The sequence below is a fragment of the Leucoraja erinacea genome, chromosome 22, assembly GCF_028641065.1.
Source record: "Leucoraja erinacea ecotype New England chromosome 22, Leri_hhj_1, whole genome shotgun sequence".
NCBI lineage: Eukaryota > Metazoa > Chordata > Chondrichthyes > Rajiformes > Rajidae > Leucoraja > Leucoraja erinaceus.
In genome coordinates, this window is record NC_073398.1 from 12,819,164 (window position 1) to 12,840,994 (window position 21,831).

The 21,831-nt window shown below is 41.8% G+C and overlaps 1 protein-coding gene and 1 pseudogene across 1 annotated transcript; both read right to left on the minus strand.

The window, feature by feature from the left end:
* Positions 1–146: 146 nt before the first annotated feature.
* On the minus strand, positions 147–21,458 carry LOC129708041 (mucin-19-like). The gene is made up of 7 exons (XM_055653583.1): positions 21,405–21,458; positions 18,642–18,790; positions 18,412–18,550; positions 16,911–17,099; positions 10,521–10,677; positions 7,551–7,676; positions 147–304 (listed from the first exon to the last, which is right to left on the minus strand). Exons 1-7 carry the CDS (start codon positions 21,456–21,458, stop codon positions 162–164), a joined length of 957 nt encoding a protein of 318 aa, XP_055509558.1. The 3' UTR covers positions 147–161.
* Positions 5,767–5,933, minus strand: LOC129708072 (U2 spliceosomal RNA; annotated as a pseudogene).
* Positions 21,459–21,831: the final 373 nt, after the last annotated feature.

Consider the following 21,831-nt stretch of genomic DNA (forward strand, 5'->3'; position numbering starts at 1 on the left):
TCCACCACGTGATAGCAGGTTTCACATTCTATCCGTTCACTGGAATAAATTATTCCTTCATTTCTACTTTGGTACTATTTTACACATTTGATCCCTTGTTTGTGACTTTCCCAACAAACATAAATACTTTAATTACAGATTAGAAAGCACAGTAAAGCACTTTACCAGTTTCCACAGCCAATTATGTTTTCATTTGCATGATATATTTGCCCATTGTAAAGGCAGGTGCACTGATGGAGACGGACACATTTCATGATATTTTCATCCAGATAAGGAGCCGTCTCTGGGCACTTTGGATAGCAGCCTAATCAATAGAAAATGTAAAATTAGGATGAGGTATTAACATTTATTATCATATTATCAATATATTACTTCATGGTTTCATCACATAATTTAGTGGCTGAACTGACACATCTTCAACATTCTGGTATTGGTTTATTACTGTCATGTGTACAGTGAAAACATTGCTTAGCATTCAATCCACCGTTCTATACATAATTACAACAGGTGGTGCAAATAGAGAGAAACTAAACAGTGTTACTGCTACAGAGAAAACACAGGTAAAATGCTGCAAAGATTATTGCTTAAATGGGGAGAGAATCCAGAAATTGTAGGTGCAAATGGACTTGGGAGTGCTGGTGCAGGTTTTCCAAAAAGTTAATCTGCAAGTCGAATTGGTAGTAAAGAAAGAAAACGCAATGCTGGCATTTATTTCGAGAAGGCTTGTATACAAAAAACAGAGATGTAATGCTGAGGCTCTATAAGGCGCACGTCAGGCCTCATTTGGAATATTGTGAGCAATTTTGGGCACCATATCTGAGGAAGGTTGTGCTGGCTCTGGTGAGGGTCCAGAGCAGATTTACAAGAATGATCCCAGGAATGAGTAGGTTAACCTATGATGAGCATTTGTCGGCACACTGGGCCTGTACTCGCTGGAGTTTAGAAGAATGAGGGGGGACCTCATTGCAACATACAGAATAGTGAAAGGCTTGGATAGAGTGGATGTTTCCAATAGCAGGAGAGTTTATGGCTAGAGGTCATAGCCTCAGAATTAAAGGACCTTCTTTTAGGAAGGAGATGAGGAGGAATGTCTTTAGTGAAAGGGTGGTGATCTGTGGTACACTTTGTGAAGGCCAAGTCAGTGGATATATTTAAGGCAGAGATAGATAGATTCTTGATTAGAGCAGATGTCCGAGGTTATGGGGAGAAGGCAGGAGAATGGGGTTAGGAAAGAGAGAATGATCAGCCATGATTAAATAGTGGACTTGATGAGCCGAATAGCCTAATTCTGCTCTGATCACATATGATCTTATGACAACTGCAGATGCTGGTCAGTACACAAAAGAATGGATTAACTCAGCAGCTTCACTGTGGAACGTGGATAGTTTGTATCATCACAAATTACTCTGTAATTACTCTGTAATTTGCTCTCTGGGTTATTTTGACTATCACTCAAAAGTACACATTTTACATTCAAGAAGGATTAAGGCAGAAGCCACTTGGGGAACACCACTACCAGCAGGTTTCCTCACAGTTGCACAACATCCTAATTTGTATTGCTAGTCACGATCTAAATCTTGGAAGTTGTTATTTAACAGCACAGTTTGAGTATCTTCACCAGCAAGATTGTAGTAGTTCAAGCAGGCCACTCAATTAAAATTAAATTACTTACACTTTATTCTTTTGTCCCACAGTGTTCTACCTAATTGAACTTTAAATGGCCAACCGGATATGCCAAGTTGGCTGGATGGATGCTCAATGAGCAGATATTTCAGCTTAATAAATGGAGAATTTTGCAGAAGTTTGTGTCTTCAGGCTTGTGGCCGAATATATCCAATGTCAGTGCCCAATTGTTCAAGAAATAGGGATTAGATGAGCAGATTCTTAGATTTCTTCGGACTTCTGAAATGTTAACAATAATTCTATCCTATCTCTCTTGCATGAACTTTGTTTTAATAATCCAAACACGATTGAAGAACTACTGAGGGGAATTATTCACAGGTTATTACATTATATGGAAGTAGCTGCCATTAATTCAAAACAAGAACTATTCTTCAGAATATCTCTTCTAATGTTCAATAAACTGCTTCTGGAAAAAGAGGCTCCTGCCTCCCCTACACCATTCTGGTTTACATGTTGGTCTGTTTCCACATTAACATAAATTTGCATTCAGGAAATTACAATTACCCAGTTTCACCAACATTTCCAGACAAGAATGAAATAACATAAATCATGAGCAAAAATAGTAAGATTAAACGAGAACTTACCAGTTTGAAGTTTGATCTGTATTTTATGAGGAGTTACGATGAGGGATTTCGTGAAGAACCCCGCTTCCACGCATGCGTATCATTCTTCAAAGCAGCGGTGTGAGGTCACAGGAACCTATAATGATCTAACATAGTAAGATTATCAAAGAGATACCAGTTTTTGATATGATCATAAGAGGGTGGGAGCGGAGGGCACGAAATCCCTCATCGTAACTCCTCATAAAATACAGATCAAACTTCAAACTGGTAAGTTCTCGTTTAATCTTACTATTTTACTTCGGAGTCACGTGAGTGACTTCGTGAAGATTTCAAAGCTCTGTGACCTCATGCCGTGGAACGAGTCCATGCTTCACAACTGCCTTGGGTATTGGGAGAGAGCATCATTAGTAATTTTAAAACACAATTATACAAAGAGTTGTGTGGTATAATGAAAAAAAAAAATTATATAACTTTTTTTTTTTTTTTTTTTTTAAATTTGAGAATCATAGCCCTGTAACCTTTCGGGCAATTATTTTGTTGGACATAAAATGTATTCTTAATACAAATGTTGGCTCCAAAATTTAACTGGTTTATTATAAAAACCTGTGGAAAAACCCTTTTTGAATGACCATCCTGCCATTCTGAGGATTTGGTCTGTGGGTACCTGTACAAATTTTTGCTGCGGATGTTGCTGCAGCCCTGGTGGAATGAGAGTTAAAACATTAGTGTCATTTTTAGGACCTATTTGAGCCACCTAATATAGTTTGAGTCGTGACCCTTTCATGCGGTTTCTTTTAAGAGATAAACAACTCCATTTTCTGACCTCGAATGTTCTTAGTATATTCCATATATTGTTAGATGTGTCTTGCTATACACAGTCGGTTGCCATATGGGTGTACCATAAATTCAAACACTTGACCCGAGGAAACCCGATCTGTTTTCTTATATTAAATCCTGTATGACAACACCAGTTTCTCGGTGAGATGATCAGGGAGTCCAGGCTCAGTTTGCTAAATGGCTGGACTTGTTGTGCGGTAAATAACACCATGAGCATAACCATCTTCCTGGTCTGTTACTGAAGTGACAACGCTGTAATGAGCTACAAGCTCCTCAGCATGTTGAGAAACGACACCCACGTCCCAGATTTCGGAGTACCTGGTTTTCTTACCAGGGGTGCGTTCCCACCGCGTGCCGCTCCGTTCCTTGTGATAGGTAATTGGAGAGTGCACCTGTGGCACTATTGATGGCACTGTAGCTCCATCGATTATCATAATGGAGGCTTGTTAAAATTCCAATACGGCCAGAATGTTCTTGGCCTTTTGGTCGAGGTTGTTGTCCAAGCAGTATATGCCCCATTTCTTGATGTGTCCAAAGATACTGCTTCCGTGTTGACAGTCTTAGTGCAGATGAGATGAGATTCATCGTCCTGTCTGACAGCCCAATGCCGTGCAGTGGGTCTTTTAGACTCTATAAACCCATAATCCATAGTCTTATGGCATGGATGACTGCCCGCAGTCACTGGATAAATTAATAATTTTGGCTATGTTCATTAGGGAACATGGTTCTAAACCATCCCCTGTATGACCGAATACCATGATTTAGAAGGTCAGTCAGAACTCTGAGAATTCCAGATGCCGAGTGTAGATGAATTATCCCTAGTACCCCATTGATGGGGCCGAACGGGGGAAAAACATCACCCTATGGTTTTGTTACATAACAATGCCAAGCTGGTTTTAGAATTTTAGTAAATAATATTGGAGCTAATAATTACGCCTATTGTAAGCTCTATTGCCAAAGTTCCTCTTTTAAGTCAATGCCTGCCATATAGAACCCCGCAGCTGACACCAAGTCTTATCAAGAATAAGAGTATCCATCTTAAAATGAATATCTAGAACAAATGTGTTTAGGGTTAAAATCAATGATAATCCTGCAACCCTACTCTATTTTATTTTTAATAAATATGTTTGATACAATTCTAATGTTCCATGAAAAGTATGCTCAATCACATCTTTTGTGTACAATTTTTGTAGACCATGTGGGTTTTATGTAAGGACAAAATGCCCTTCTGGTGTATGTTGTACTGTGGTTATTGGGATGAGTAAATCTTATCAGATAACCCTGAATACTGCTGAGATTATATGAATCTGTAGTGATTATATACCATACATAACTGTAGTGTTGTAACCTCCCCTACCATCGTAGGTCCCTATTTTAAACAGAAGAAACCCCACCCACCTACCTCCATGGTTACCGGTGGTTGCGTTATTTCCTTGTTTTTTTTTTTTTTTTTTTTTTTTTTTTGGCCTGTGGCCGGTATCATGCTCCAAAATAGGCCCTTGCGCTGGCCTTGATGAGCCCCAGTGTCTTGGCTTTGTCCACTCACGGTTCTTTGTTTGCAAATGGTAGCATTTTTTGGGGTCCCAGTGCTGGCTGAATGGCCGCCTTCCACGTGTAGTTCAGGTCATATTGCATATTACTAAACAGAGCTAGTGCGTCTTGATGGTCTTTGGTTACCTACGTTTAGTCCAGGGTGCGGGTGTATTCTATGATGCCTTCCGTCAATTCCTTTAAGGTTCCTGTTCCTGATGTTCGTCCCCATATGCTGCCAAATGCATTGGTTTACACTGGGCACCTGTAATGCCTCACCGTTGCCAGGTGGCAGATGTCTGGCCAGTGTCTGTAAATTTTCCCTGTTGGCGTTTGTGGCCAGACATATAGTAATACTATTGCCATCCTGGATCCAAGTCTACCCATGTTTGACTTGGTTAAAGTAATCAGCCACCATGTCCAGCAGAGTCCCTGCTGTGTTAGGATCATGGGACGCTGTATTACCAGGCTCTGGCCCATCAGGGTCCTGCCTACTCTTTTTTATAGAGTTAGAGATCTCTAGGGTCCCGCACGGGGTACCCATGTGGGCTTAACTGCTGCCCACTTGTCTTTTGTTCTGCGGACCCCTCTTGCAAGTCAACCCAGAACTGACCCACAGTGCTCCCCTCTGATGGGGTAGAAGCATTGTGCAGCCCTCAAAAAGGTACTGCTGTGGGTTTATCACGTTGGAGCAAGGCTCCATACACCGCTTCTTCCCGCTCTAGCCCTCTCGGGCGCTGGTTGCCGGCGGTTTTATGCAAAGTCGGACCCTCTGAGTCCACTACCTTGTTTGATTTGTGTCTAGCCTTACCGCTCGGCCGCATGGAGCTGGCCCGTGCGGGGCCGACATCGGGCACAGCTGATCCCACTACGGATGATCCAAGTGCCGCTGGCTGCTGCTGGCTGCCCGCTGTTCCACGGTCCTCCTTCTCCAGTATTGTCCTTCCTTCCGTGGAGTGGATATGGCCGGTGTGGAGGATAACTGGCACAGCTGCTTCCATCTATTCCTTTAAACCCGGCACCAACGCTCTCAGCGCTCCTGGCTGCTCCTTTATCTTAGACCCCTGGGACCGACCCCCGTACTGACGGTACTGGTCCCTTCCGGTCGTTGCAGCCGGTCAACCCCACTGTAATGCCCTCAATTCTGGGCACTCCTACTTATATGGTCCTTAGCTAAGGGACATATAAGACATTAAAACTGATGATAACAGCTACTATAGATTTTATTAATATATGGTCCCTAGATAAGGGACGTATCAGATATTAAACTGATAAGAACAGATACTACACTTAATCTTAGCCAAAAAGCCTAGAAGCGATCATTGTAACTAAAAAACCCTGCTGGGACCGACCCTGGTACTCACATACTGGTCCCTTGTAGTAGAATGCAGCCAGTCAACTGCAAAGTCCTTTGCTGCTGAGAAATAAATGTTTTCACCGTGCTGGAGCGAAGTTGGGCACAGGTTGGGAATCGATGTGCCCATGCTGCTCCTGCCGCTGCCAGTGCCCCTGCAGCTGTCAGTGCTCCTGCAGCTGCCGGCTGCCACTGCTGCTGCCGCTGCCGCTGCCAGTGCTCGTGCAGCTGTCGGTACTCCTGCAGCTGCCGGTACTCCTGCAGCTGCCGGCTGCCACTGCTGCTGCCGCTGCCGCTGCTGCCACTGCTGCCACTCCTCCGCGGTTCTCCCGCCGGCCTTCTGCAGCTTACATGGACCCGGTCCATGTCTGCACCTAGAAGGTAAGTGGAAGGAAACGCAGGGTCTCTTACCTGCTGTTCCCGACTTTCCTTCTCCCGCTGGTGACCGTCGTTCCCTCCGTTGCGGGTTCGAGCCGCTCGGACCGACCCCGGTATCCACGGGCCTGGTCCTTCGCGGCAGTTCCGCAGCCGGTAAAACCCGGCTGTTCCTATCCCGGTGCCTACCTTTTGGAGAAGGTTTTCGTCCCCAACGTCCCGTTCCTACTCCATCAGTGCCTCTGCACTCGCTGAGTGTTTCGAGCCCCGGTACCGCTGGTCCGTGCTGTCTGTCCCGCAGCCTCTGCGCTGGCTGCTAGCGACTGGTCCCAAGCCAGTCTCGCTTGAGACTGGCATACGGACCTCTTTACTTTGCTTCCCGCCCGGCCGAGAGGTGAATTTTGCCGGTGCGGGAGCAAAGTCGGGCACAGGTTGTTCCCCTCCAGGGAAACTCGTGCTGTTGCTGCTGCCGGCTGCTCGCCCTCCACGGGTCTCCCCGCCGGCTTTCCGCAGCCACCTAAAAGTAAGTAGTAAAAAAGGGAAACGCAGAGTCTCTTACCTGCTGTTCCCGACTTTCAAATTCTCCCGCTTGGGGAACGCCGTTCCCCCTGTGTGACTCGTTGCAATGCGTGTAGCGATATGACACGCATGCGTGGAAGCGGGGTTCTTCACGAAGTCACTCACGTGACTCCGAAGTAAAATCCATGTATTGTCTGACAATATACAAATGCACATAGATTGAAATCAATGTTGTTCTCCATGTCTTCTCCATGCTGATCTGAATGTGTGCCACTGCTTACCAAAATATTGAACCTTGGTTCTTTGTTTGTGTAACTCAGCACTCAAATATTAGCAGTACAAAATGCACGGCACAGTGGGGCAGAAGTAGAGATGCTGCCTTACATTGGGTGCCGTCTCTATCGAGTTTGCTTGTTCTCCCTGTGACCACATGGGTTTTCTCCGTGTGCTCCAGTTTCCTCCCACGTTACAAAGACATGCAGGTTTGTGGGTTAATTTACTTCAGCAAGTTGTCTCTAGTTTGTAGGATAGAACTAGTGCACCGGAGCTGAAGGGCCTGTTTCCACACTGTAACTCCAAACTAAATTAAACAAAAAATAGGACCTCACCACATTAAAATCAATATAAACATACATCATAAAAATCCAACAGCTTAACCAAGTTATGGTAAAGTTGTGAAATAAACCCACCTTCAATAACTGCAGAGAGCTTTTTTTTAATTGTATGATCCGAACATGTTTTAGCTGTCAATGTTCCACACGGCTTGTAGTGCCAGCTACATTCATTGTCGTCATTATAATAGTCACAGTAAACAGCTGCAACATAAAATGAAAAGAGTTAGCATACCATTGTCAGTAAATGAGTCAACGCACAAATGATTAAAAAGAGTTGTTTCACATCATCATCCAAACCCGATTGAAGAACTACTGATGGGAATTATTCGCAGGTTATAACATTATATGGAAGTAGCTACCATTAATGCAAAATAAGAACCATTCCTCAGAATATCTCTTCGAATGTTTATTAAAAGCAGTAATCAGTTAGAAATTAAGAGCTAAGACATTTGAGTATGTTAATTGAAAAACAGACACAAAGTATTTGAGTAATTCCACAGGTCAGGCAGCATCTCTGGTGAACATGGATAGGTGATATTTCAGGTCAGGACCCTTCTTCAGTTAATTGGGCGTACCACAAACCAGAAATCTTCAGCTTTAATTATTTCACACCGTCGTGACAGAGATGAAGAAAGCTTCCAGACCATACTTATTTTGTCATTTAAAAAAAAAGCATGATCATATTTGTCTCTGTCTAGCAATGTGGTATATTTGTACTCAAGAGAGTTAGCTCTCACAACACTAATTCTGGGTAGACACAAAATGCTGAAATAACTCAACGGGACAGGAAGCATCTCTGGAGAGAAGGAATGGGTGATGTTTCAGGTCGAGACCCTACTTCTTCCCCATTATGTGGCCAGCACCCTCAGCAGTCTTAGGGAGCGAGTATTCTTAAGTGTAACACCAAGTCCTTCGATCTGTTCAGACCAGAAACCACAGGATTATAGTATATCAAAGAACATGGTGGAGTGCTGAAGAGGCAGATAAAAAGGTGTGTGTGTGTGTGTATACGTGCAAGGGACTAGTAATCAGATAGCACTGGGTAGTTTGGTATGACAGGAACACCAGTTGTGAAAGGTGGTTACTGACTGGTCGGATTGCCAGAGGGTAGTCTATAGACACGTTTGGGAGCTTGTCCACTGGTTGTTAGAGTATGCTTATGGTTGTGAAGAATATCTTTGAAATAAGCCCTGAGAGAAAGGGTAAGAATGGTTCACATGTCATATGAAAGGGAATACTGCTGACATTTTGAGGCCAGTGACCCAGAAGGGGGAGATTGCAGAGAACATACTCTCTGATTTTACAGATCTGTTCTACTTTTGTGCTTCATTTGTCTTTTATGTAAGGAATGTAAGGAACAGTTGAGAGAGAGGGAGATGGAGAGGGAGAGGGGGGGAGGGAGAGAGGGAGAGAGGGAGAGAGGGAGGGAGAAGGAGAGGGAGAGGGTGAGGGAGAGGCTAATAGAGGAAGTAGAGCTAATAGAGAGAGGAGAAGCTAATAGAGGAATTAGAACAATATAGGGAACAAGTAGTTAATGACGGATAATCTGAGAGATGAATTGAAAAGGGTACAACAGGTGGGCGTCTACTGGGTAGCAGTCATGGTAAATGTGAATGAGGAAGGTGACAAGGTTGTCTGTGATGTGCTGACCTGGGAAGTTGATGTGGGAATATGCCAGTAAACAGAGGAAGTTATGCGCAGTCATGACTGTTAAGATTACACCTATTGAGGTCATACAATAGCAGGCCCATAATCCTGATGGCCCTAGCCAATCCATGACACTGATTACCGCCATTCATTTATACTTCAGCCCAGAGTGGTGCAGAGCATTCTATCTGAACTGCCCTCACTTGGAGTTGTGTAGGAAGGACCTGCAGATGCTGGTCTGAAGAATGGTCTCGACCCAAAAGTTACCCATTCCTTCTCTCCAGAGATGCTGCCTGCCCCGCTAAGTTACTCCAGAGTTTTGTATCTACTGTATCTCATTTAGAGTTGCATGTGGGAATGCAGAATTTCGGCACAAGTTAGAATAAATGATTGAGATTCGTCAGGCACGCCCTAAAGACATACATGTATGCCCAGGAGATATGTAGGCCAATATGGTTCAGGGGGTATAAGATGATACACGGGCAACCAGTGGGAGTGCCAGTGATGAGGAGAGGTTTTGTACCTTTTAGGGGGAAGTGAGGCAGCGACTGGGTGGGGTGAGAGCAATGGGGAATGATTACGTAAGTGGTTTAGAGAGCTGATGAGCCTGCTACGGATTATGCAGAACATAAATATCAGGCATATGAATCCTGGTTAGGATGATCTAGTCTTCTGAAATTGCTGAAGGAAAGGCCAAGCTCAGGCCACTAGGAGGTTTTAGTCTTTGGAATAACTATGGGATCTACCTATTCCATAATAGTTTCATGGGGTGGGGGGGGGGGGGGGGGGAGTAGTAGATGAGTGGAGAGGTCACATGCTGGCTGTAGTGAATGGAGCAGCTGGGGGGACAGAAGGACTTGCTTTGTGTGCCAGCGGCCGGGACACTTCACAAGGGACTGCTGCACGCGACAGAGATGGGTGAAGGAGATGAGATGTTACAGCTGGGGCCTCCGGGTCCATGATTGGAGGTGGTGTCCAAACAAGGGAGGAAGGCGTGAGAATGGCCTGACAGAACAGGCAAACAAAACAGCAGTCCCTCTCTGTCCACTCTCACTGATGGCCAGATTATAAAACTGTTAAGGACAGCATCCAGGTCAAACAAACAGTAGGCAGTGGAATATGGGCTGGACAGAAACAAGACTGTGGGCATAGATAGAACCAGTTAAAATGAAATGGGAAAGTAAGCAGCTAATGAGTGGGGGGACCTCAGAACAAATAGAGCAGCAGAGGAACAAGTGATGACAGAAATTGCTAGTGAGGAGAAAGCAGCTATCAAAGCCAGTCTAGTAAAATTGTGTACAAATATGGAGGTGGAAAAGATGAAGTGCGGAAAACAGGGAGTAAGGGATGAGACAGGTGGTACCTGGACATGGGGAGGTCGGATTAATTTAGACTTACGACATCGTTCAGGAGTTCTCCAGCGAATACAAACACCAGCTTTATTACAAGCCTCTGCATACACTGCTACAGCAGTACAGAAACCCAGGTACTTCCCCTCTTTATCGCAAGCACAAGCTTCTTGGAGACAAGCTTCATAGTATGGGTTAGGGTCAACCTGTTAAAATGCCAGGGAGTCAGAAATCAAATCAACAGAAAAAATATACATTATTTTTCATTTAAACAAGCAGAATGTTTATTTTAAATTTCAACAACAGCATGAAAACAATACATGATCAAAAGGAGATGATTTGGGGCGAATATGGTCCAAAGGAATTGTTACAAAGAACTCCAGGGATGACATGGTCAACGCTAACACCTAACTTTACACCCGGCAGTTTCACATCTTTGAAGATTTGCCACCACCATTTCAAGATATCAACCATTTTCTGCATAACGAATGTTTCCCTCAGACCACATTTCAAACGACCTCCTCCCGCTTTAAACCTATGCCCACTTGGTTTTGATATCCCTACCAAGCTAATATGATTCTGACTGTCTACCCAATCTATGAACGCCTATGTTTTTATACACCTCCATCAGGTAACTTCTCAACCTTTTTTGCTCCAGGAAAGACACATCCATCCCAACCAATCAGTCCACATAATTAAAGTCCTCCAATCCAGGTAACATCCTGGTTCATTATCTCTGCACTCACTCCAGTCATATTCTTTCAAAAATGTGGGGATCTGAAATGCACTAAGTTTCAATCACTAAGTTTAGTGTTAATATGGCTTTAATTGGCTGAATTATATTTCATCTGTCGCATATGATAGGACTGGTAATTTTTCCACTAGATGTCGTTCAGTCAGATTCAGATAAGACAAGAATGTACAACGGAAACACAACAGGATTTGGAACAGACATGAGCAGCACAAAATCCTGTCAATTATTAGGACCTTACACCATCTTGTGCTCAGATGACCAAACTACTTCCAGTGAAACCAACTGCAGGACAGATACTGATGCCTATGGTGGTGGCCATCTCAGATACAGAGATTATCTACTTGTCAGCTTTTGCTGAAGATGCTCGATTAAAAAGACTCCTTTTGTGCTGCCTCCTGAGGCATTTTTCTCTGACACCACAAAAGTGTTAAAACAGACCGTTTCATTCAGACCGTAAGGTCTGAATGACAATAAAAGGAAATTCAATTCAACATGTCCCTTCACTTCCTCTCACTTCCATCCAAGGATCCCCACAGCCCTTCCAAGGGAGGCAGTGGCTCACAGCATTTCTTTCAACCTCGTCTATTGCATTTGGCCCTCCAGATATGGTCTTCGCTATTTCGATGAGACAACAATAGCATAGATTCATCGAGTACTAGCTAACTGACCATCAAGGTCAGGTGGAGATCCCGGTTGCTAACCATTTTAACTCTCCTTCCCATACTGATCATTCTGCCTTGGCTTCCCATTTTGAGAACGTCACCTCATATGCCATTTGAATACCCTACAACCTAGTGGTACGAAGACTGATTTCTCCAATTTCTAGTTATACCCTCCTACCTACTCCTTCACTTCCTTCTCATCACCCTGGTGCACACACATTTCTTCCGCCACTCTAAGCGCCCTGTTCTGTTTTCCTCTTTGGACACTCATTTCCCACCCCTCTCATCTCTGTGTCCACCATTTCCATTTTAACCTCCCTCTTTTCCTTCTCCACTGTCCAATCGTATCCCTTCTGTAATGTTGAGGTTCTAAAAGGCTCTGGTAAGGCCGCATTTGGAATATTGTGAGCAATTTTGGGCACCATATCTGAGGAAGGATGTGCTGGCTCTGGAGAGGGTCTGGAGGAGGTTTACAAGAATGATCCAAGGAATTAGTAGGTTGACCTATGATGAGTGTTTGTCAGCACTGGGCCTGTATTCACTGGAGTTTAGCAGAATGAGGTCATAGCCTCAGAATTAAAGGACATTCTTTTAGGAAGGAGATGAGGAGAAATGTCTTTAGCTGGAGGGTGATGAATCTTTGGAATTCATTGCCACAGAAGGCTCTGGAGGCCAAGTCAATGGATATTTTTAAGGCAGAGATAGATAGATTCTTGATTAGTGCAAGTGTCAGAAGTTATGGGGTGAAGTCAGGAGAATGGGGTTAGGAAGGAGAGATAGATCAGCCAGGATTGAATGGCGGAGTAGGCTTGATGGGCAAAATGGCCTAATTCTACTCCTATTCCTTCTGACCATCCTCTGGCTTTACACTTGTCACTCTTATTTATTTATCTTACACCCTTCTGTCTGCTTTTCACTTCTTGTCTGTCACTTTCTCCACCTATCTGCCAATCACCCTTCACCCAACTCATCTCCCCCCATCCTATATCCACTAATCAGTTGTCAGACTTTCCCCACCCTCTTTTTTCCAGTTTTCTCCAGTCTCCTCCAACAGTTTATGAAAGGGTCCTGACTCAAAACATCATCTGTCCATATACTCCAAAGATACTGCTTCACCCACTGAATTCATCCAGAGCTTTGTATTTTTGCTCTACATTGCAGAATCTGCAGTTTCTTATGTCTACCTTGGTACTCATATGCTTTGCTCCACCAGACTTGAGAATGAGAACATACTCAGTAAGGAACATGAGATTACAGGGAATAGAGGAATACGAATCATGTACAGACAGATGAGATCCGTTAATTAGGCATCATGTTTGGCATAAACATTGTGGGAAGGAGCCCATTCCTATGCTATACTGTTCTATGTTCTATGCAGAATTACACTTTTGCAGAAACTAAGCAACCTTACCTTACCATATGCAAATAGAATTATTCCTACAAGCATATCATTACAATTATGGAAATTTGAAGAGTAGATTTATAATAGTATCTTACCTTACTGTGACATTGTTGAAACTCTCCATTTGGATTATTAATTATGGAACATTTCTTTGTTGCCCAGGGTGAACAGAATGGATTTTCCTCACAGGGGAATGATTGAGTTACTGAACTTGGGCAGGAATCTGTAGACTTCCAACTGTTTCCATACTCAATGGAATTGCTTGCCAGAGACTTAAATCTTGTTGTAAGATCATCTTCAGTGTTATCATTGAAGTTTCCACAGAGACCACACACTTTATCCTATTGTACCAGTTACAAAATAATCAAAAATGTTGTTGAAGATGTTAATCAGGCATTCCATAGTCAATGTTCAAGTAGACTAACAAATAAAATTACATAAAACTCATAGCAAAAGGATTTGAGTATAGGAGCAGGGAGGTTCTACTGCAGTTGTACAGGGTCTTGGTGAGACCACACTTGGAGTATTGCGTACAGTTTTGGTCTCCTAATCTGAGGAAAGACATTCTTGCCATAGAGGGAATACAGAGAAGGTTCACCAGACTGATTCCTGGGATGTCAGGACTTTCATATGAAGAAAGACTGGATAGACTCGGTTTGTACTCGCTAGAATTTAGAAGATTGAGGGGGGATCTTATAGAAACTTTCAAAATTCTTAAGGGGTTCGACAGGCTAGATGCAGGAAGATTGTTCCCAATGTTGGGAAAGTCCAGAACAAGGGGTCACAGTTTAAGGATAAGGGAGAAATCTTTTAGGACCGAGATGAGGAAAACCTTTTTCACACAGAGTGGTGAATCTCTGGAATTCTCTCCCGCAGAAGGTAGTTGAGGCCAGTTCATTGGCTATATTTAAGAGGGAGTTAGATGTGGCCCTTGTGGCTAAAGGGACCAGGGGGTATGGAGAGAAGTCAGGTACAGGATACTGATTTGGATGATCAGCCATGATCATATTGAATGGCGGTGCAGGCTCAAAGGGCCGAATGGCCTACTCCTGCACCTATTTTCTATGTTTCTATAATCCACCATTCAGAAATATATGCTTTCAGCCTGCAAATATCACCATTTTTCTGTTACCACATTTGATCATGTTATCTTTACACCTACATTGGTTCATGCTAAATATGTCAGTTCACCTCGGCTGACATGCCATGACTTGACCACAGCATTACTGGTTTAGGGAAAAAGGATACAGGAGAAGATCAGTTGAGTATAATAGTTGAGAGCATTGTGAATAATAGTCGGGGTGTCATATTAAAGTTGTACAAAACATTTGTTAGATCAGACAGTTTTGGGCTCCACACTCCAGGAAGGATATGATAATGTAGAGAGTGCAGATTTTTACCAGGATATTGCTTGGAATGGAATGCTGCAGTTGTAAAGAACTATTGGGTGAGCTGGGTTTGTTACAGTGGAAGCATATACAATTACAATGTTTAAAAGGAAATTCGACTGGTACTTGGTCAGGAAAATCACAGAGAGATACGAACAAATGTGATCAGCATAAATGAGCATAATGGCGACAATATATAGAATGAGCCAAATAGACACGTTTTTGTGCTGTACATTTCTGCAGTTCTAAATTCTCATTAAAAACAACATGCAGTACAGAAGTGGACTGGAATGCAAATCTGCTGGCCTCGTTGTTTGGTATCATGTTGGTCTTTGATGGTCTTTCGGCCTACGGTGTGGACAGTCACAAATGCACAGCAATTCCACTCCAGCATCTTTTTGTGTTGGGATGTGGGTGGAAACTAGAGCACCCAGAGGAAATCCATGTGGTCACAGGGAATCCAAGTGTACACATTCTGCACAGACCGCACCCATAGTCAGGATTGAACCTGGGCCTCTGGTGCTGTGTCACTGGCAAGATCTTTGGTTAAGTAAACTTGAAACTGAGGATAAAGCAGAATGCTTTGATCTTGTTTTTGTAGGATTATACCAAATGGTATCAATAGTAATACACCATATGATTAATTAAAATCCTGCAATTTTTTTTTCTCTCACCCGCAAGAATCTGAAAACAGGCGAGGGGGTTTAAAGAATGTTGACCATTGCATGCCATTTATCAATGCTTTCACTGTCAATTCAGCCCTCTTGTTAAATTTCATTTCACGGTTATGTTTCCCTCATCAATGTCTCCAAAGATGTACGTCTCCAAAGACATACAGGTTTGAAGGTTAATTAGCTTGGTAAATGTAAAAATTGTCCTTAGTGGATGTAGGAAAGTGTTAATGTGCGGGGATCATTGGTCGGCCAAAAGGGCCTGTTTCCGCGCTGTATCTCTAAACTAAACTAAACATGCGGGAGCACAAAGATGCCTTGCTGTAATGCGGAACTTTAGTGAAAGCACATAAGGAGCAGTGAACAGCTACCCTAAGAAAAGAAATCCATGTCATATAGGAAGGAGACTGAGCGTTCTCTAGTCTTATTCCTGGAAATGCAGAGTGGATAAAATATGGTCATATTCTCTGAAGTTTAGAAGAATGAGAGACAATATCAGTGAACATTGGTGGGGAGCTTGACAGACCAGATGTTGTGGTTTGAATGTTGGGCTTATGGACCACTGTCATAGGAAAAGGTCCAGCCACAGTATGATTGAGTTGAGTAGATATTTCTGCACACAGAGAGGAGCAAGTGTATTGATGTATCCAACCCTTGAGGCTATGTATCCTTAAACATGCGCAACTCTGTGTCCTTTCCAAGTGTTCAACTGTTCTGAACAGTGGCTACAAAACAGGTGAAGTACATAACAAAAAAATGCACACACCATTACAGAGCTGGTTAGGGTCAAGATATATTTGTAGGCCATCTCCCTGAACTCTTTGCAAATGGCTCAACATTTATGTGAGGAGTTGTAGGAATTTACCACTCATAAACATTGATCCATGGCAAACCCGTCTGAAATTTCTCCAGTTGTATTATTTTTCTATTTGATGCCCTGGAAATTTAAAAGATCTGGGGGAAATTCACAGTGCATTGAGGAATGATGAGGAAAATTAACATTTTATTTTTCTCGTTGGATTACACCCCTTAGGTTACATCATTCGATTGGTCTTTTTTTTCCTTTTCCATATCCAATTTGATCCATTATTGATGCATATATGCTGATATTCCATCAATATGAAAGCTTTCTTCTCTGCCAATATCAATACGATGTGTTTAAGAAGGAACTGCAGATGCCGGAGAATCGAAGGTACACAAAAAAGCTGTTGAAACTCAGCGGGTGCAGCAGCATCTATGGAGCGAAGGAAATAGGCAACGTTTCGGGCCGAAACGTTGCCTATTTCCTTCGCTCCATAGATGCTGCTGCACCCGCTGAGTTTCTCCAGCTTTTTTGTGTACCTTCAATACGATGTGCTTTAGTTCAGAAAAGAATGCTTTTATTTTGGTCATAAATAGCCTCATCTAATCAAGCATTTTTCTCCTGAGCATCACATTGCTGATAACTTGTCTGATAGATCTTCATATTCTACTGTTCAGTGACATCTCAGCTTCCATTTGTCTGGATTGAGGAAAAAGATTCACAACCAAAAGAAAATGCTTAAAGTCAAAACGTCACCCACCTTCCAGTGTTTATCAAGTGTGACTGAGAACCTTGTGTGTTTGTCCCAAATCACAGTGATTCCATTGGTGAATGTCAGGCTTAAATAAAGCCCAACAGTGTGAAGTGAATAAGAATCAACTGTGCAACTTGAATTTGTATTTTCACCAAACACGTTTACTTTCCCATCTTCCAAATGTATTTCTTCTCCCTAATGGCAAATAAACTCTTGCAAATTAATGCTTAATAATCAAATTGATCTTCAATATTCAGAACCAAAATTTTGCATTTTTACAACATTTTTGTCATGTTTGCCTTAATAGATCACAGAATGGAATATAAGAGTCATGTTGCGGTTCTATAGGACGTTGGAGTATTGTGTGTGGTTCTGCTCAAAGATCTCTCTCGTCCAATCGGTGCCCTCGATCAGCAGTCCCACCTCTACTGTCTCGCAGAAAGCGGAGATTTTAAAATCCGGATGACAAAAACTTGGGGGTGGGGGGGGGGGGGGGGATGTCCCCCACCTCTCAAAACTTGGGGGGACATGTCCCCTCTGCCCCCCCCCCCCACGGGTTTTCCGCCCCTGCATGTTTTGCACAGACAATGTGGGCCAAAAGGCCTGTTCTTGTGTGTACTGATTGATGTTTGTTGTTTAATGAAAGTAGCAACAGAAACAGATGGAGTTCGCGACGATGGACGCGATGGGCGAGGAGCTAGGCTGATAGGAGGGGAGAGGGAACCGGTGTCTGGCCTACCATACCTTTGTGATTGGCTGTGGGAGGTACCACCGGGGAGCAAAGGTGGACGGGCGAGGTGAGGGACATGGCATCCAAGGAAGGAGATGGCAGGAGGCCCACAACAGCTTGGGACTTGCCTGGTATAGGCACCGCTGATAAGAACTAGAGCATGGTGCCTCCTGCATGCGGGTTCACGAGACTATTTCTGTAAACTTGTTAATCGTGGATCAAGAGTGCATGGTAAGATTCTACTGGACTGTTTGTATGAAAAATAATTTCACTATGTTAGCACTTCACACATGTGACAATAAAGGCACCATTGAACATAGTTAGGTAATAATTGTAAATTAGTAGATATACCTTAAATATAATCATAATATTTCTTGAACATGTCACTCCATTTTCACAGCAAGGAACATTTTCTACGAGCACTTGAAATGTACCACGTTTTCCATTGCAATGGTCCTGAATATATGACAGTTTGAAACAAATTCATGGAGTGTAGTTTATATTCCAGTAAACAGTTTAGTAATCAAAACCAATCAACAGTACATATCAATATAACGAGAAAAATGCACAAAACTTTTTTAGTCGTAATTCAGTACTGTGATTAATTATATAGTCAGGTTGAAGAGGAACTTAAATGAGCTATGTTGTAATTTACTTATTGGTAACAAGTATTGTTATATTTGTTTAAATCTTTGTTTAACGTTAATCCGATTACATGCACATATATTAATCGTTTTCTCTTAAAAGTAGGTTAAATTCTTGGTAATTGCAATTTACCTGAACAAATATATATTCACAATTACCCTCGAACGTGAATCGAAAATCATCAAATGTTATGTAATGACCTTCACCATAAACTTGACAGGTCTTTGGGCATGGCTTATCAGTGCAGCTCCATGAACCACCTTGGCATTTGCTGCAATATAAAGAATGGTGAAACTTGTGCCATAATATCAAGCACCATTTAATATTTCAGATTTATCAGTTTTACATTTGCTGGGCCTCACCACTGGCTGCAATCAAGTTGGATTTCTTTTCCTTTGGCATAACTACTCCCTGCATATAGACAAGGGCAATTTTCGGTCAAAACACAGTTTCCACTGTCATCTTCAGCTTTACCTTCAGGACACACACATCCAGGTACACATTCGTTTGTCTGTTGTGCAAAATAAAAATTAAATGATTTCTGCAACATTTTTTGTAATGATGTCAAAAAATATAAAAGAGCTCTATGTTAAAATGATTTAAATGAGTCTGAAGAAGGATCACAACCCAAAATATCGTCTGTCTGTTTACTTCCATGGAAGCTGCCTGGTCCATTGAGTTTCCAGCACTTCATTTATTGCACAGAAGAGGGAGACTCATTGCAGGGAATGAGAAGAATGCAGAGTAATGATCCAAATGCATTGGCTCTGTGCCACAGAAGGGAATACTGGTAATTTTCCGGAATGGTTAAGAAATCAAGAAGCTAAAGTACACAAAAATTAGCATTAGTAAGAAAATACAATTGGAGAAATTTGTGACACTGAATCTAATAAATTACTAGGACTTGGTAACGCGCTTCCCAGAAAACTAAAAAAGTTGGTTACGGAAATAATGGATATATTGGTTGCATTTTCAAGAATTCTATGAATCATGGAATCGTTTCTGCAGATTGGAGGATGGCAAATGTAATCCTGCCATTTAAAAAGGGGAGAGAGAAAACAAAAGAAAGGGCAGACCTGTTACTTGATCATGAATAGAAGGGAAATTTCTAGAGCCTATTACAGAGGATGAGGTAACAGGAAACAAGAACAATATGAACAAGATTAGACATTGTCAACATGGATTTCCATGAAGGAAGTAGTAGCTTACAAATCTTTGGAGTTTTTTGAAAATATAACTGGTAAGGTGGATAAGGAATAAGCAGTGGATGTAAAGTGATTGGATTTTCAAAGGTTTTATAAACGACCAACTCGAAAGGTTAGAGTGCAAAATTGAGGTATTTAAATGCGACGGAGAGGAAACAAATAATTGGAATAAATAAACGCTTTTTGGGGTGGCAGGTGCTATTGTGAAGGATACAACAAGAATATTTGGGCTTCTGCTATTCATAAATAATTTGATTGTGGAAATAAAATTTAATATTTTGAATTTTGTCAATTACATTATGCTGGGTTGGATTGTGAATTGTGAGGAGAATCCTAAATGCATCAACAAGAAAACATAACTAGGGGAATAAGTATAATTTACTACAATAATGCAGGGCCTTGATGAGATCACATTTCGAATATTATGTCCAATTTTGGTTTCCTCATCTATCAACGTTTATACTTAATAGGGAGAAACTTCTTTACTAAGCAAACGGTTAAGCTATGGAATTACATGATGGCTGTACAGGCCAAGACACAGGATGCAAGGTCGAACAGACAGATAATTACTGAGACACAAGAGGTATCAAGGGATAAGGGAAGAGCACAAAAAGATGGTATTGAGTCAGATATCAGCCTCAATCAAGTTGAATAGCTGTGAAGGGCTGAATTACTTTATCATGCTCCAATTCTCTTTCCGTTTTTGGCAACTTTTGTTTATCAGTATGACCACTCTGAGATGTACATATTTGATTAATAAAGAACTTAAACAACACTTATAGTGCAGATTTTTCTCTCACAAGCAATTCAATGTTCATTATCTTAAGAATATCTGAGATGGAAACAAGGCTCTGAAGCTTGCTTCATCAAGGTAAGGCACATGGTTGAAGTTTTATATCAATTGCATTTTCCTCCCTCCCCATTTGCTTTCATTACTTTCGACACTCTAGATTATTCAGTAACTCAGCAAGCACAGCCATCTGTGGTAGAAAATCCTAAAGAAAAAAATATTTTCGGCTCATCCTAAATGTCCAATCTTTACCATGAGACAAGGATCCCAAATGATAGCTTCTTAGCTGTCTCTCAAATGGCTGATGAGGCCATTTAGTTGAAGAGCATTTAGATAAGGTTATTAAATGCTTAACCTGCCAACAACTTAGACCCTGTGAATGTATTTTAAAAATTGGTGTAGATCATTCAAGAGAAACCAACCCTCATAATCTACTGAAGCTCATACAAAATGTATGTATCAATGCTATAACTAGTGGACTGATTCTATTCAATCTTTAGTGAGATTTTTCTTGGTATTCCATCTAATGTCCCTCTTTTCCAGATATTTTCTTAGGGAAAGAAAACTAAATAATGGTCTTCATAATTTCATCAAAACGTTATGTTTAATTTTCTAATCCAAGCACAATAAAGGTTAATATATGATCTTTCAATGATCCATGCGATAAAGTACAGCCATCCTTTTAAATCACTGGACAGGCTTTTCCTGATAAAATATTCTTTGTAGTAATTAAAAATGATTAAAAAACAGCAACTACTGGAATGTTTTATTAAAAACAGAAAATGCTCCAAATGTTGGGCCCCATCTGTGGGATAAATGTATCAGTTCAGGTTGAATACCTTACGTTGATTACCTACTTTGGGTCTTTGGAGTGTTTCTAAACTTTTAATATCTTTACTCGCAGTTCAAAATATATTCCTTCTTGTTTATTTTATTACTGATCAGGACACGAGAATCAATAACAAAGCCAGCATTGGACTGACTGAGTTAGGCTTGTAAGAGCCATGTTCTGAATCAACACATTTCTGTGGGCCAGGAATCACATGGAATCACATTGGACAAGTACATTCAATTTCTTTCATTTAAGGGCATATTGACCAAATTTTGTTACAATTTATGGTCTCCCATACTTGTATTAGCTCCTTATTCTGCCTGGCTTTGATCATTATTTCAAGCCTCTGCATTATTATTAAGGGCCTGTCCCACTGTGCGAGGTAATTCAAGAGTTCTCCCAAGTTTCCCCTGATTGGAACTCGGAGAATTACGGTAATAGCTGCTCGTAGTTACTCGGGGCTCTCGTGGACATTTTTCAACATGTTGAAAAATCTTCACGAGCTTATCGCATTTCCCGAGTACCTGCCGTTAGCGTTATGAGCCACTAAGAGACGTCCCGAGCTCCGTGGTACCCGCTACGTACATTCTACATACTTACTACGAGTTTGATTTTTTTTTAAACTAGGGAGAGCTCTTGAATTACCTCGTACAGTGGGATAGGCCCTTTAATGTAACCAATATGATACTATAAGCCCTTGATTTGAATGGCACGTCTAATTATAT

Excerpts from the sequence above, each read along its gene's own strand:
- LOC129708041 (XM_055653583.1), bottom strand. The coding sequence starts at position 21,458 with ATGCAGAGGCTTGAAATAATGATCAAAGCCAGGCAGAATAAGGAGCTA. Across the intron at positions 18,551-18,641 it reads CAACTTGATTGCAGCCAGTG|CAAATGCCAAGGTGGTTCAT; the intron begins GTGAGGCCCAGC and ends TTTATATTGCAG. Across the intron at positions 7,677-10,520 it reads GAGAACTCCTGAACGATGTC|CTGTTTACTGTGACTATTAT; the intron begins GTAAGTCTAAAT and ends TTTATGTTGCAG.